This window comes from Lampris incognitus, chromosome 2 (assembly GCF_029633865.1).
Source record: "Lampris incognitus isolate fLamInc1 chromosome 2, fLamInc1.hap2, whole genome shotgun sequence".
Lineage (NCBI taxonomy): Eukaryota > Metazoa > Chordata > Actinopteri > Lampriformes > Lampridae > Lampris > Lampris incognitus.
In genome coordinates, this window is record NC_079212.1 from 146,901,917 (window position 1) to 146,917,700 (window position 15,784).

At 46.5% G+C, this 15,784-nt stretch overlaps 1 protein-coding gene across 1 annotated transcript in view; it reads right to left on the reverse strand.

The window, feature by feature from the left end:
- Positions 1-1,605: 1,605 nt before the first annotated feature.
- slc6a1b (solute carrier family 6 member 1b) overlaps positions 1,606-15,784 on the reverse strand; it is a 30,372-nt gene continuing 16,193 nt past the window's right edge. Inside the window, exons 9-14 of the mRNA XM_056273905.1 lie at positions 15,135-15,247; positions 13,877-14,008; positions 11,307-11,409; positions 10,938-11,038; positions 4,438-4,605; positions 1,606-1,719 (exon numbers count right to left, since the gene is read on the reverse strand). Of these exons, the coding sequence (XP_056129880.1) occupies positions 1,606-1,719; positions 4,438-4,605; positions 10,938-11,038; positions 11,307-11,409; positions 13,877-14,008; positions 15,135-15,247 (731 nt within the window). The remainder of the gene's footprint in view (positions 1,720-4,437; positions 4,606-10,937; positions 11,039-11,306; positions 11,410-13,876; positions 14,009-15,134; positions 15,248-15,784) is intronic.

A 15,784-nucleotide genomic window follows, 5' to 3' on the forward strand; every position in this document is an offset into this window, starting at 1 on the left:
AAATAGAGGTACTGACACTGGCCTCTTCCACCAGAACGGTGCCGGTGCGGAACCAGTTCTCCCTTGGTGCCTTTTGAAAACTGGCCCGCATTTCGACAGGTTTGAGAACCGAACTAAAGGTTACGGAGCGGAAGTTGGGGTAATTTCCATAGGTAGGTGGACAGAATGCATTTGCTTGACTTGCTTTTTATAAAGTTACTTTTACAGTCACTCTGCTTTCACTCATGTTTCCCCAAAATGGTGGCGAATTTCTTATTTTTACTGCATAACTAAACATCAATAGACATGCGCCAAGAGTTAAGGTGCAGTGAATTTCTTGTGGTAGCCCCTCCCATAGCCACTGATGTCAGGTTCCAACTTCTGGTCCAGGATTTTTGTGGTGCCATGCTGGTGCCAAAAGCACCAGCACCAGCACCAGTCTTTTTTCGGTGGAAAAGCGCGGAACCGGTTCTAGATTAGGCACTGGCACCAGGGTGGTGGAAACGGGCCTCATGGCTACTGTAAAGCTAAATAATTCTGTTAGCCGTGCTAGCTTATGACTTGATCTGGTGCTAATAGGCTGGTCTTTAGTACCCTGTTGATCTACAGTGAGACAATGGGGATGTTTGATTTTTCGATATTTAGTCAGCAGGTCTTGTTTTCTCTTTTGGACATGAAAAGATAATTTTGGTCCTTCTCACCCTCCCACAGAAACACCTCAAGAATGACCCTAAAAAGGGATTCACACAACATACAAAGTTATCGTTCTTTAGAAAACAAAGAAACAATTTTAACAGTCTCCTGATATTCATACTACACAGGTTACTTTTGCTTTTGTCACCGGTACTCAATCATGCCAACAAAAAAAAACCCAAAACCAACAAAAAGGACTGGATGGTTCAAAATCCATACTGGTCTTGTGCTTCTCAAAGGTGGCCCCAGAACCGGGTGGTAAACATTATTGGTTAACTGCAGACTGTCTGGCTAAAGAATATTTTACATATACAAGGAGATTTGGCCTTGCCCGTTGCACATTCCCATTTAGTCTGCTTCACATTGGTCAAAATTCAATTTTACCTTTATAATTTTCATTCACCAACAACATCGCATTCAATTCAATGCATTTCTTCAACGTACAAGCAAACTGAATTTTATCTATATTTTTCTTTGAAGAGTAATATTTTAATAGATTATTTACTTGTAAATATCTTTAAATTAGCACAATACGGTTGAATCACACCGGGCCTCCAAATTTAAATTAAAAATCCAAAATACAGTAATCTTCTAGGTCACATTTCCTTTTCTAGAAAGACTAACATTTTTTTGCATAATGAAATACAAACTACCACAACAACATCGCCAGATAGTTTGTCTTTCCTCGTAATTTTTTTAAACTCTGTATTATACAAATGAACAAGAGAAAAACCTCTAAAAGTGACGGCGTAATCAGGTTGTTCTCGTGTGTCCCCAGGAGGTAGGTGAATAAAAGCAGACGTTGAAGTCTGGTGGTCGTTCCCAACCTTGATTACGTGTTTTTCCGTGCGTACGGCGCCAATCTGGCCCATCAGACAGACAGACACACAGACACACAGACACACAGAGAGAACAACGGATGGACAGAAGTTTCTAGATGTACGCCTCCTCGTTGACTGGATTCTGGTTCTGGTTCTCCATCTGCTGGTCAGGGCCGTTCTCCTGGGCCTTCACCACCCCCACTGGCTTGAGCATTGTCCTCAAACGCTGTCGAGGGACATGACACAGACCGTCACAAACTGTCACAAGCATCACCAAACAGCCAAATCCAACCTTATCGGGTTGATACCCGGCTAAAATGGAGTATCGGTATCAGAGATTTTACCTGAGAATAAAATCTACTACTACTACTACTACTACTACTACTTTCAGCTGCTCCCGTTAGGGGGCGCCACAGCGGATCATCCGTTTTCATCTCTTCCTGTCTTCTGCATCTTCCTCTGTCACACCAGCCACCTGCATGTCCTCCCTCACCACATCCATAACCCTCCTCTTTGGCCTTCCTCTTCTCCTCTTCCCTGGCAGCTCCATATTCAGCATCCTTCTCCCAATATACCCAGCATCTCTCCTCCACACATGTCCACACCATCTCAATCTTGTCTCTCTTGCTTTGTCTCCAAACCGTCCAACCTGAGCTGTCCCTCTAATATACTCGTTAGTAATCCTGTCCTTCTTCATCACTCCCAATGAAAATCTTATCATCTTCATCTCTGCCACCTCCAGCTCCACCTCCTGTCTTTTCATCAGTGCCACTGTCTCCAAACCATACAACATAGCTGGTCTCACCACCATCTGGTAAACCTTCCCTTTAACTCTTGCTGGTACCCTTCTGTCACACATCACTCCTGACACTCTTCCCCACCCACTCCACCCTGCCTGCACTCTCTTCTTCACCTCTCTTCTGCACTTCCCGTTACTTTGGACAGTTGACCCCAAGTATTTAAACTCATCCACCTCCGTCACCTCTACTCCTCACCATTCCACTGTCCTCCCTCTCATTCACACATATGTACTCCGTCTTGCTCCTACTGACTTTCATTCCTCTTCTCTCCAGTGCATACCTCCACCTCTCCAGGCTCTCCTCAACCTGCACCCTACTCTCACTACAGATCACAGTGTCATCTACAAACATCATAGTCCACGGAGACTCCTGCCTGATCTCGTCCGTCAACCTGTCCATCACCACTGCAAACAGGAAAGGGCTCAGAGCCGATCCTTCATGTAATCCCACCTCCACCTTGAACCCATCTGTCATTCCAACCACACACCTCACCACTGTCACACTGCCCTCATACATATCCTGCACCACTCCTACATACTTATCCAAGAATAAAATGAAATACCAAAAGCCGTGAGTAACATGTCTTAAATAAAGGCAACATGATTTTATTTGCTGCATTGTTGGCACATGGAAGTCTGTATTTCTTTGATGGTGGGGGGAAAAAAACTGATTCTAACTCAGTTATTTTACCCATTGACCTCAAACTAATGGACTGAATCTGCATTGTTCAGTAAAAGCAAGGGATCAGCTCGGTATTGGCCGATACTTGAAGATGCGCACTAAGAGTCGGTGTCAGCAGTGTCGGTATATCCCTAGCTAAAATGTAGAAAACGGGACCCGAACTTGAAAAAAGTGTGTCTTGTGTTCTGAAACCCAGCTGCAGTAAGTTTGAACCGCTGGGCTCCGCAGGAGTGCATGTGGCGTGTGTCTGCCTCGGTGCTGAGCTCCAATCAGTTGGCTGATTGCTACAATTAAGACAATCAGCCATCGGCTGCTGCTGAAGCGTCTGTCATCTGCTCATCGCCTCAGCAATTACAGCCCCGAGGACCAGCCCGCCAATCATCAGCCAACATATGTGGTGCCAAGTAGCGTACAGGTGTGAGGCTGTTATTCATTCCATCATAGAAGACAGCGGCTCACTACTGACGGCAGCTATTGATTAAGAGCACTGGATCAATAAATACCTCGTGCCATTCATCCATCTGAATACTAATCAGTGTAATTTATTGAGGCTGTCGTTTGTGTTTACTCAGTGTGTTACCAGGAGAGGCAGCTGGCGTGTTTCTTCATTCTACTCCTTTTATCGCCTTTATGCTCCATGCCACATCCTCCCCTCGCTACGACGTTCACTAATGAGTCTGACAAATAACAAAAGCACCTGATCTATAAACAGTACTGCCTTTTGGATTTTTTTCCTTTGGCTTTCCCCCCCTTTTCTCCCCAGTTGTACCTGTCCAATTACCCCACTCTTCCGAGCCTTCCCGGTCTCTGCTCCACCCCCTCCGCCAGTCCGGGGAGGGCTGCAGACTACCACATGCCTCCTCCCATACATGGGGCATCGCCAGCCGCTTCTTTTCACCTGACAGTGAGGAGTTTCCCCAGGGGGACATAGCACGTGGGAGGATCACACTGTTCCCCCTCAGTTCCCCCCCCCCTGAACAGGCGCCCTGACCGACCAGAGGAGGCGCTAGTGCAGCGACCAAGGCACATACCCACATCCGGCTTCCCACCCGCAGACACGGCCAATTGTGTCTGTACGGACGCCCGACCAAGCCGGAGGTAACACGGGGATTCGAACTGGCGATCCCCGTGTTGGTAGCCAATAGAATAGACCACTACACTACCTGGATGCCCCGTTTTGGATTTTGCATCGAATAAAAGTGCACTGTATTACAATGAGCATCTTAATAGCCAGGGCAAAGTGTGAATTCTGTTCAGTGACAGATTATTCATGACAATGCCAATAAATACACACAAGAAAGAGACAGATAGATAGATAGATAGATAGATAGATAGATAGATAGATAGATAGATACAGAGAAAACAGAATGAAGTGCTGTGATGTTATCAGGACGGGACAGGACGGTTTTAATTTAAACGGTGAAAACGTTAGGTACAGGTGACAGACGGGTCGTTGGTTTTACCTCTTTGTACGTGCCCTTGAGTGTGAGGAACATGTAGCCCATGTAGCCGGGAATAAGGACCATGGAGGAGAGGGCCATGAACCAGCCGACACCCTGGCCCCAGGCTGGAAACACATAGTCGCCCATGGTGAGAGGCACCATTTGTACTGCGCTGAACAGGAACACACCCTACACACACACACCAGAGAGAGAGAGAGAGCATGATTGATCACTTATTCATTTACTGATCATTTCACCATTGATAAAAAGGAGTTGGGAGTTTTCTGGTTCCAGACAGTTCTGTGGGAAAAAGAAAAGTTTGTGCTGCAGGCGACTTCAAAAAAATCGATTTCAAGCACACGATTAACATGGCACAAATATGATCATGATAAAATCAGGATGACTAAAGCGCTGCTTCAAACTACAGGTTATTGTTTGGCATCGACCTTAACACCTGGAAACAAGCAGCGAAAAGCAGGGAGGCCTGGAGGCCGGCTCTCCATCAGGGTGCTGGGCGCTTCGCTGTGCTGCTGAAAACAAGTGCAGACTCAGAAAGGAGCGACTTACCAGAGGGGTCCAAATCACGTCCTCAACCACTTCTTCACACCCTGGCCCACATTGCCCCAAATATGCGGCTCCAGGATCCGCCTCTACGCCCTACACCGCATCTACCATTGGCCCCAAAGCATAAAAAGGTCCTCCTCAATAGGAGGGGGGGGGGGTATGCGTTTTTTTCATGTCGGGCTCCACAGATATATGACAGAAAGCTTGACCCATTCTCTTGATAATTAACCAATCAGAATGAAATAAAAGCTGTTTCCAAGAAAATGAACTCTCATGAGTGATTATTGTATTGGTGAGATGGCTGGGCAGGTGGTGCCAGGTCAGCAAGCGGCAGTACACTGTATAGACTGGCTAACGCTCAAGGTGGGTGGGCATAGAGAGCAGGTGGCTTACACTGCACAGATTCAAGATCAGTTTTTCTTAAGCCAAGTCCAAGTTAAAAACGGTGGAATTAATGTTTACCTGACCCACTACCAGTTAGGTTGTATCAGTGAGAAGTGGGCGGGAACAACTGCCAAGCAGCAGAAAATGGACGGCGATAACCAAAAGCCCAGCGGGGCTGCCAAAAGAAAGACAGGAAAGGAAAAGGAAGTGAAAGAAGCGGCCAAAATAAAAATGTCCCGCTAATAACTAGGGGCTCCCCCCCCCCAAAAGCTAAACAAAGTGAAGAAGAGGGCATTCCGATGGAGGATGTCGAGCTAGCTAGTAGTAACGATAGCTTGGAACCGTCTACCATCGATTGCAGCAATGCGCAGCCTCAGCTAGCTAGCAACGAAAACGTTAGCCCGGAAGTCTTTAGCTCCAGCAGCGACGCACAGCCTCGGCTAGCTAGCAACGAAAACGTTAGCCCGGAAGTCTTTAGCTACAGCAGCGACGCACAACCTCGGCTAGCTAGCAACGAAAACGTTTGCCCGGAAGTCTTTAGCTCCAGCAGCGACGCACAGCCTCGGCTAGCTAGCATCGAAAACGTTAGCCCGGAAGTCTTTAGCTCCAGCAGCGACGCACAGCCTCGGCTAGCTAGCAACGAAAACGTTAGCCCGGAAGTCTTTAGCTCCAGCAGCGACACAGCCTCGGCTAGCTAGCAACGAAAACGTTAGCCCGGAAGTCTTTAGCTCCAGCAGCGACACACAGGCTCAGCTAGCTTGCAACGAAAACGTTAGCCCGGAAGTCTTTAGCTCCAGCAGCGACACACAGCCTCAGCTAGCTAGCAACGAAAACGTTAGCCCGGAAGTCTTTAGCTCCAGCAGCGACACACAACCTCAGCTAGCTAGCAACGAAAACGTTAGCCCGGAAGTCTTTAGCTCCAGCAGCGACACACAGCCTCTGCTAGCTAGCAACGAAAACGTTAGCCCGAAAGTCTTTAGCTCCAGCAGCGACACAGCCTCAGCTAGCTAGCAACGAAAACGTTACCCCCGAAGTCTTTAGTTCCAGCAGCGACGCACAGCCTCAGCTAGCTAGCAACGAAAACGTTAGCCCGGAAGTCTTTAGCTCCAGCAGCGACGCACAACCTCAGCTAGCTAGCAACGAAAACGTTAGCCCGGAAGTCTTTAGCTCCAGCAGCGACGCACAGCCTCAGCTAGCTAGCAACGAAAACGTTAGCCCGGAAGTCTTTAGCTCCAGCAGCGACGCACAGCCTCAGCTAGCTAGCAACGAAAACGTTAGCCCGGAAGTCTTTAGCTCCAGCAGCGACGCACAGCCTCTGCTAGCTAGCAACGAAAACGTTAGCCCGGAAGTCTTCAGCTCCAGCAGCGACACACAGCCTCTGCTAGGGGTACAACAAGGTAGGGGAAACGACGAAAGAACGGGAGAAGAAACGGACAAAGACGGGGATGACCAGACAGTGGAGAGTTTAGGTCTTTTGTCAGCCCCGAGCGAGATAAGACTCCTGCAAACCTATTGCAAGTTGTGCTGAGGAATGGACTCCAGACAACCTTCCCCAACGTTTTTGTTACGCTCAGGCTTTTCCCTCACACTGCCTGCATCCACCTGCGAGGGAAAGGGGACATTTTCACACTGAAACGGATAAGAACTGATCTCGGAACAACCATGGGTCAGAAAAGGCTTTCAGCGATGGCCGTCAAGTCTGCGCTTGTGAGGGAGCTGAATTTTGAGGACTTGATCACAGAGTTTGCAAAGGAAACGTTAAGACAGAAGAATTGCTAAAGGTAAGAACCATATGATTATGTTGTCTGTGCATTGAGCAGTATTATCTGTTGTGGTTGTGTGTTGCTGTATATTTTGTGGATGGGTTTATTTGACATGCTGTTTGCATAACGTGTATTGCATCACTGTGGTCGTGTGATGCTGCTATGTTGTGTTGGAGTCAGTTTGTCAAGTTCATTATATGCTGGTTTTTGCAGTTGTGTGTGAAGTTGCCTAGCTCACTTAGTGAGCCTTATTTTGAAACCTGCGTTCAGCTGTGCTGTGTGATTACCTTAGGATGGTGTTATTGTAAGCCCAGTCCTAGTCAGTCACATTACAGTGTGTCAGTAATAACTGGTGTGCTGTCTGCTTGGGTGGTTTTCTATGAACACAAATATTGCCATAGTCTAGAGTCATATGCTGCCTTGGGGTAATTGAATCCATTGTGTCCTTGTCTTGTGATGTGTGAGTGAAGTGGCAGTACTTGGTCTAGTGAAGTGTATAGGCATACCTGCTCAGCTGGACTGCTTATTCAGCCTTTGGCCAATAGGTGGGTGATTATGGTCTGGTGGATTTGACATGCCAGCTTGACTGGAAGCTCCAAATAATTAAGGTGGGGTTTAATGGCTGGGGAGGCAGGATATGAGCTTCATTGCCCAGGGTCCCCTGGGGGTACTAATCCAGCCTTGTCTATGCCCACCTGATGACCCACAAGGCCCTAGAAGGAGAATAGTCATACTCGACCCCAAGTAACCATGGATAATGGTGTGTGTGTGTGTGTGTGTGTGTGTGTGTGTGTGTGTGTGTGTGTGTGTGTGTGTGTAGTATGTGAATGGGAGGTGGAAAAGAAACTGAGGAAGAAAAGCGGCATTTTGAACACCATAAACACTGAGAGCTATGCTTTATAGTTTTTCTCCAAGGCCGGGTGGTTAATGTAATACTATTGTAGCTAGAAGTACGCATTATTTTACCAGTTTACAGTGGCCTACAGTGGTTAACACCTGTTTACAGTGGTAAATACAGTGTAGTGTATGGCTCTGGCCGAGGGGTGTAAGAACCTCCTGGATGGATCGGTCACTTCTGGCTTCTGCCTTTGTGAGATTTGGCTTCGTGAGCTCAATAACTGCTGTTTATTCTCTTACTCGGGCGACAGCATGTTGGTGACTACTGACACCTTACATAAGCCTAATGAGAAGGGCGTGCCTGCCTCTGTGAACACAGTCCAGCAATGTCTTGATCAGTCAAGGTCAGCTTCAGTCTCAGGTTTTGCCCGGCATCCATCCTGCTTCTGTGTTTTGTTTTTATGGCAGCAAGTGAAGAGAAGCCTTTTCGCACAGACGTGGTTGCAAAAGGATGGAGAAAGCGCACGGACTTGTCCGAAAGCATGGGGTATCAGTTGTGTTGCTGTATCCCAAAGTCCAGCAGCGACTGACTTCTGAAAGCAGACTTCAATGTTTCGTCACAAGATAATTCTGTTAAACTCTCCTGCTCACAAACAGCAAAGTCCTTGAGCGTTTCAGAGGTTTCGATGACGGACGGGTTTCTCATCCAGTTGTTTGCTTCGGCTGTCACTGGGAAATATTCTCTATAACTGTTGTCTGAGCAAGACGAGGTGTGCCCTGTTGTTGTCCCTGACTCCATCATCAAGGGTCAGGTCGCTGTCAGACAGAAAACTCTCCAATGCGGGGAAACCTGAAACATCACCTGCCTTGACTTGGATTTCAAACAACTCCATCAGCATTGCGTGGATTTTGTGCTGCACATCAAAAATACTGATGGAGAGTCCCTGTACTCCCAAATTCAGTTCGATTACACGAGAGAAAATGCCCAACAAGTGTTCCCGTTGACTGAGCCACATATTCATTCATTTATTCATTATCCAAACGGCTTGTCCTTACACAGGGTCGCGGGGATGCTGGAGCCTATCCCAGCAGTCATTGGGCGGCAGGTGGGGAGACACCCTGGACAGGCCGCCAGGCCATCACAGGGCCCAAACACACACACACACTCACACCTAGCGACAATTAAGTACAGCTGATTCCCCTGACCTACATGTGTTTGGACTGTGGGAGGAAACCGGAGCACCCGGAGGAAACCCACGTAGACACGGGGAGAACATGCAAACTCCACACAGAGGACGACCTGGGACGACCCCCAAGGGGCTCGAACCCAGGACCTCCCTGCCGTGAGGCGACGGCACTAACCACTGCACCAATGTGCCGCAGTGCGGCTGTCAGAACAGTCACCCAGGCTGGCATTCGTTCTCTGGACAGTGGAATTTTTGGACTGTGTTGCACTGAGTGGATTGTGTTGTTAACTGTTTGTGTGTTGTTGTTGTTTTTTTTGTTTTTTGTTTTTTGGTTTGTTCTCTCTGTTTTTGTATGCTTTTTAGTAGTGTCGTTTTTGGGAAATTTGGGGCATGTGTTTTTGTCTTTTGTGTCGCACTGCTGTTGGGCTGGGGGAAACGGAATGTCGTTTCTTTTGTGTACACAAGTACATGAAGGAAATGACAATAAATTGTTCCTGATTTTCCCTGATTCCTGATACCACTAGAGGAAGCACGCATACCACTACGCATACCACTGGAGGTACCATAGTTTGAGAACCATGGGTTTATAGTAAATATCAGTGGTGGGCAGTGGAGCAGCAAAGGAGCTACAGATTCGAGCTCTCAGTCCCTGCTGAATAAACCCATCTGAAATCTTAAAGACCTCAATGTGTTCTTTGAGCAGAAGGATTTTTTTTCTTGTCATAAGGTGACTGATAGAGGGCTTTGTGAACCGGACCAGCCTGGAGGGTCGATTGTATTGATCCTCTGTAAGACTGGGTCTCACCATCCTCTCATTGAAAGCGATTACACAAAGGCTGGCCAAGCTTGGAAGTCATGTTCACAGCTTTAGAGATTGATCCAAGGGGCCGATACAATGAGATGTAACATGGCAGCGCTTCCAACAATGGCAGCTTTGGTGAATAGTAGAGTTAATTATGTAAAGAAAGTCATCTCATAGAAAAGTGACAAAGATGCAGTGTGTGACGTGCAAGCGAGTGTTGGCTTTGCTCATAAGAATTACTCTGTGTTGTAAGTTTTATGGCTTTGTATCGTTGGCCACTGTTTTTTTGGGGGGGGGTTCCCCCTTTTTTTTATTCCCAATTGTACCTGGCCAATTACTCCACTCTTCTGAGCCGTCCCAGTCGCTGCTCCACCCCCTCTGCTGATCCGGGGAGGGCTGCAGACTACCACATGTCTCCTCTGATACACGGCCAATTGTGTCTGTAGGGACGCCCGACCAAGCAACGGAATAGACTGCTACACTATCCGGACGCCCCAGAATGTAAGATTTTGACCCTATGATGGGTTAAAATAGACATTCAGGGGCCATTTTCATGTATTTCATCATAGTACTAAGAGTACTCTTAGATGGCACTAAAAGTTCCTAGCTAAAAGTTCCTTATTAAAACTGACTGTAGGGACACCTGACCAAGCCAGAGGTAACACAGGGATTCCAACTGGCAATCCCTGTGTTGGTAGGCTACGGAATAGACCGCCATGCCACCCGGACACCCCATCTTCTGCCATTGTTGTTTAAAGATTTGTGGCACAGCTATAACTACTTAGCCTAATTGGATTCGCCTCCAGAGGTGTGACTGGAACGACACCTTTTGGAAAGGCCCACCTTTTTGAAACCACTCTCAGCAGCGAGTCCTTCAAAAGATCTTTGGGATGTTTTCTAAATGTAGTCCAGCTCACAAGATAAGGTGATTGACAGAATCCAGCCTGTTAGAGAAGAAATTCAAAGACGGAAGAAGATACTTACAGCCACTATGAGAGGAGTGAAGACAACCCAACAAGCCTTCCACCACAAACAGGGTTTATAGCCGATCATCTCAGCGATGTTGTCGTAGAACTTGTTCACGCCTTAAAAGGACAAACAATAACAAATCAGTGATGACCAATTCTTTAGACAGACAACTAAAAAACAAGGTCCTTCTCATGTGTGTCGATTAGCATGTGTGCGATCTGGTGCTGGTTAACATGTGTGGTGATTTCAGAGAAAACCTAAAGTAAAGCTAAAGCCTCGGTGTGTTCAGATCACTCAGAAGGACCCCGGAGAATCAAACTACCACGTCAGATTCAAAATGTAAAAAATTATGGGTTGGGGTTTTGGGAGGTGGGCAGGGCTCACCGTAGAACCAGGAAATGGAGATGCACTCAAAAAAAACCAGGAAGAGAAGACACATTCCACTGGCAGAGTAGTAGTCAAACAGCTTAAACACATACAGACCACCCTGTGGAAAGAGGGATGGAGAAGAGAGGAGAGGAGAGAGAAAAGAATAAAAAGGACAGAAAAGAAGAAGAATAAACCTTGTTTCCATAGTGCCTTTCTTAACAAGAGTACAAGGTGCTTTACAGTAAAATGAAGAAAATTAAAAGACGTGTTAATACAAATCAGCCAATAAAACACCAGCGCCGATAAAAGCTGAAATAAACAAAGTGTGAAAGCAGCAATGGACAGAAGAAATAAAAAACGTGCTCAAAAGCATCCATTATCCATCCATCCATCATCCAAACCGCTTATCCTGCTCTCAGGGTGGCGGGGATGCTGGAGCCTCTCCCAGCAGTCATTGGGCGGCAGGCAGGGAGACACCCTGGACAGGCCATCATAGGGCTCAAAATTTCCCAAAAAAAATTGCTTCAAAAGCAATGCAGTAAAAATAAGGAACAGAGTCACACTAAAATTAACACATTTAAAAACTTTTTTTTTAAATCACACCTCAAATGGGATTTAAAAGAAGACACTGAGCTGGCTGACCTACGTTTCTAGAGAAGAGATGGCAGCCAGTCAGAGAAGAGAGAATGGGAAAGCGAGTGGAGGTCATAATAACAATAATCATCACCATCATCATCATCATCATCATTACATTTATGTAGAGGATTAGATATTCAACGTAAAACCAGTGGAATGGAAAAACATCCAGGACACCAACGACCTCTCACTGGGGCACTTTGGAGAGGAAAATAGTCAGAGACGTCAACAACAATCTCTGGATCCCTGCCAAGATGATTGTTGCTGAACTGGCCTCTTCTGGACTTGAGGTTTCAAGGAAGACTGTTGTGAGGGGTCTTCATCGTGGTGGGCTTCAAGGTCATCGTCCAAGAAAAACTCCATTGCTCACACAGTGGCACATCAGAGCCAGACTGAAGTTTGCCCGTGAACATTTGAAACATGGGCATGCGTTCTGGAAGTCTGTCCTTTGGTCTGATGAGACTAAACTTGAGCTTCAACCCTAGAAACACAGTTGCCAGAGTTAAACATGGTGGTGGGGTTATAATGCTGTGGGGCTGTTTTGCTGCTTCAGGCACAGGGAATCTTGTTCGGGTGCATGGGATCATGAAGAAACAAGATTATGTTGACATTTTGAAGGATAATGTAAAGAAATCTGCTGCCAGTGTAGCTTTAGGTCGCTGCTGGGTCTTCCAGCATGACAATAAGCCAAAGCACATATCGCGAGGCAATTCCCTGATGCTCTGCACGAGAGCGGGGGTAAACTGTTTAGCACCACGTGCAACGTTGTGGTGGAACACAAACGAAAATCATCGATTGACAAACACTTTTCCACCGCAAAACACACCCGGCGCATGGCTGAAAGGCGTGGACAACACAAGACAAATCACCGTGACAGGCTGCTGCGTCCAGATCTGCTGCATCCAGATCTGCTGCATCCAGATCTACTGCATCCAGATCTACTGCGTCCAGATCTTCTGCGTCCAGATCTGCTGCGTCCAGATCTGCTGTGTCAAGATCTGCTGCATCCAGATCTGCTGCGTCCAGATCTGCTGCGTCCAGATCTGCTGCGTACAGATCTACTGCGTCCAGATCTGCTGCATCCAGATCTACTGCGTCCAGATCTGCTGCATCCAGATCTGCTGCGTCCAGATCTACTGCGTCCAGATCTGCTGCATCCAGATCTGCTGCATCCAGATCTACTGCGTCCAGATCTGCTGCGTCCAGATCTGCTGCGTCCAGATCTGCTGCGTCCAGATCTGCTGCGTCCAGATCTGCTGCGTCCAGATCTGCTGCAAGCGCGGAAAGAATCAAGGTGGGTTAGATTCAGTATGCATGGTTAGTGGTGAGGTTCTGTGCACTTTAACTTTTAAGCCTGTTTGCTGCTTTGTGGAATACCCCTAGGTGCACTTCTTCATTTACAAATAAAGCACATTTTGTTAGAATTTTTGTAACCCTGAGCCTTTTTTTGTTGTTGTAAGGTTACTTATAACACTCGGAACAGTGCGGTTTTACTCTCACTGGAACAAGTTGCCTTTGATTTTTAATGAACTTTAGGAGAAAAAAATCGCAGCTATTTTTGCAATTTCCACTTGCTCCTGCAATTTCATGGCAAACAAACAAACAAACAAACAAACAAAACAGCTAAAAACATCGCAACGTGCATTGCAATTTTTTTTTCAGAAAAGCTGCGGTGTAATCAGGCATTTTAAGCCACAACAACCCCCCCCCCAAAAAAAAAAAACAAAACAAAAAACAAAGCCCCCGAAATCCTGGAGGGACTGGTTTGAAACGGAACCGGGTCACTTGTACCGGGCGGTGTAATGCTGGACGGTGGCGTCTGACCGTCCGTCATGTCACATGTTCCTCTGCGAACATCTCTCCCTGGCAGGACTGGGATGAATTCCTTCGCAGTGTGGGGTTATAAAGGTAATTATTTCGGCCTGTCTGGAGTCGGGCAGTTTATTTACCTGTGTGATGTTGGACAGGCCAATGATGTAGGAGATCAGACAGACAACGGCGATGAAAAGCTCTCGTCGGTTCCGGAGAGCACGAGGGAACTCGTCAACCAGCGCAGTGATGAAGCCCTCCACGGTGCAGAACTAGAGACACGTGGGAAACGTTAATTCTGTAATGTCAGAATCAAAAGATGAACCCTCAAGCTATGCTGAACTTACAGTATCTTACAAGAGCACATGTGGAGAACACTAACATGATCCCAGTCATGAAGACTGCCCTGCAGACCGGACCATCCACATGAGCCCCAACACTGCCTGGCTTAAACATGACTTGATCTAACTCTCCCTGAAAGAAACAACTCGTCTTTACATTTTTATTTCTCTGTCTTGTTGGACATTCTCACAACCAAAATAAGAACCACTGACTTTTCTCCATCAGTGCAGCACATTCAAACAAAAACGTTGATATAGCGGGAAGCTATGGTGTACAGTTTTTACCATCAACTTGATCAAATGGGTCCTAAATATAGAATCTGAATCGGTTTTACATTTAAAATACCAGGAATTCAACATGATTTGTTTCTGACTGCGACAAAACAAAATGTAAGAATATGAAAAGTAAAAGCTAATTTGATGTGTACTATGTTTTATGACCCTACCAACAGAGCCTGTGTGACAGAGGTATTTGGAATGGGGGGGGGTCTTGTTTGTTTCTTGTATTGTAAAATTGTAAAATAAAGAAATGGTACAGAAATAGCTGACGGAACGAGATTCATAAAAGTACGTTTCAACGAACGGGTCCGTTCAGACAGTGGCACTGATGAAAAGACAGGAGGAGGAGCTGGAGGTGGCAGAGTTGAACATGATAAGATTTTCATTGGGAGTGATGAAGAAGGACAGGATTAGGAACGAGTATATTAGAGGGACAGCTCAGGTTGGACGGTTTGGAGACAAAGCAAGAGAGACAAGATTGAGATGGTGTGGACATGTGTGGAGGAGAGATGCTGGGTATACTGGGAGAAGGATGCTGAATATGGAGTTGCCAGGGAAGAGGAGAAGAGGAAGGCCAAAGAGGAGGTTTATGGATGTGGTGAGGGAGGACATGCAGGTGGCTGGTGTGACAGGGGAAGATGCAGAGGACAGGAAGAGATGGAAACGGAAGATCCGCTGTGGCGCCCCCTAACGGGAGCAGCCAAAAGTAGTGGTAGTAGTAGTAGTAGAATGTAAGATATCAAAATGTAAGAGTAATGTTTCTGTAATGTCTCTTCACCTGACTGTCGATCCCCAACATCAGCAGCATGGAGAAGAAGAGGATGGCCCACAGCGGAGAGATGGGCAGCTGGGTGACCGCCTCTGGATACGCTAAGAATGCCAAACCCGGTCCTGGAAAAAGGTAGACAGCCAAGTCACTCATGCAAGATCAAATATTTTGTATAAAAAACAGGTGAAAATTACATACTTAAATGGTCAAAGTACCAACATTGCATGATTATTTTACACTAAACTGTTGTAGCTAGGCTCGGCCACAATCATGGTCCTCTGGCGTACATATGGCCGGTGAGGGCTGAACAGACCGTTTATTTAAAGACAGCATTCAACAATATTAACACATAAAACATTTTAACCCAACCAGTCATCTTATAGTTAGTGTTTATTAGGGGTGGGACGATACTGGATCGAATTCTGAGTCGTTTGATACGGTCTTCACGGTTCGAGACGCTCCCCATTGCGCGAGAACGACCGGGATTTCACTCCTACCTAAAACGACCATGGGCGGTCAAAATGACCGCCGGTTTTTAAACTCTATATTCTGTCAAGGTAAATACTCAGTTGAGATATTAATGCATTACATGTGTTAGTATGTCTGTTATGAAAGTAACTGACACCAAAATTAACATTTTAACAACTGTAATACTATTT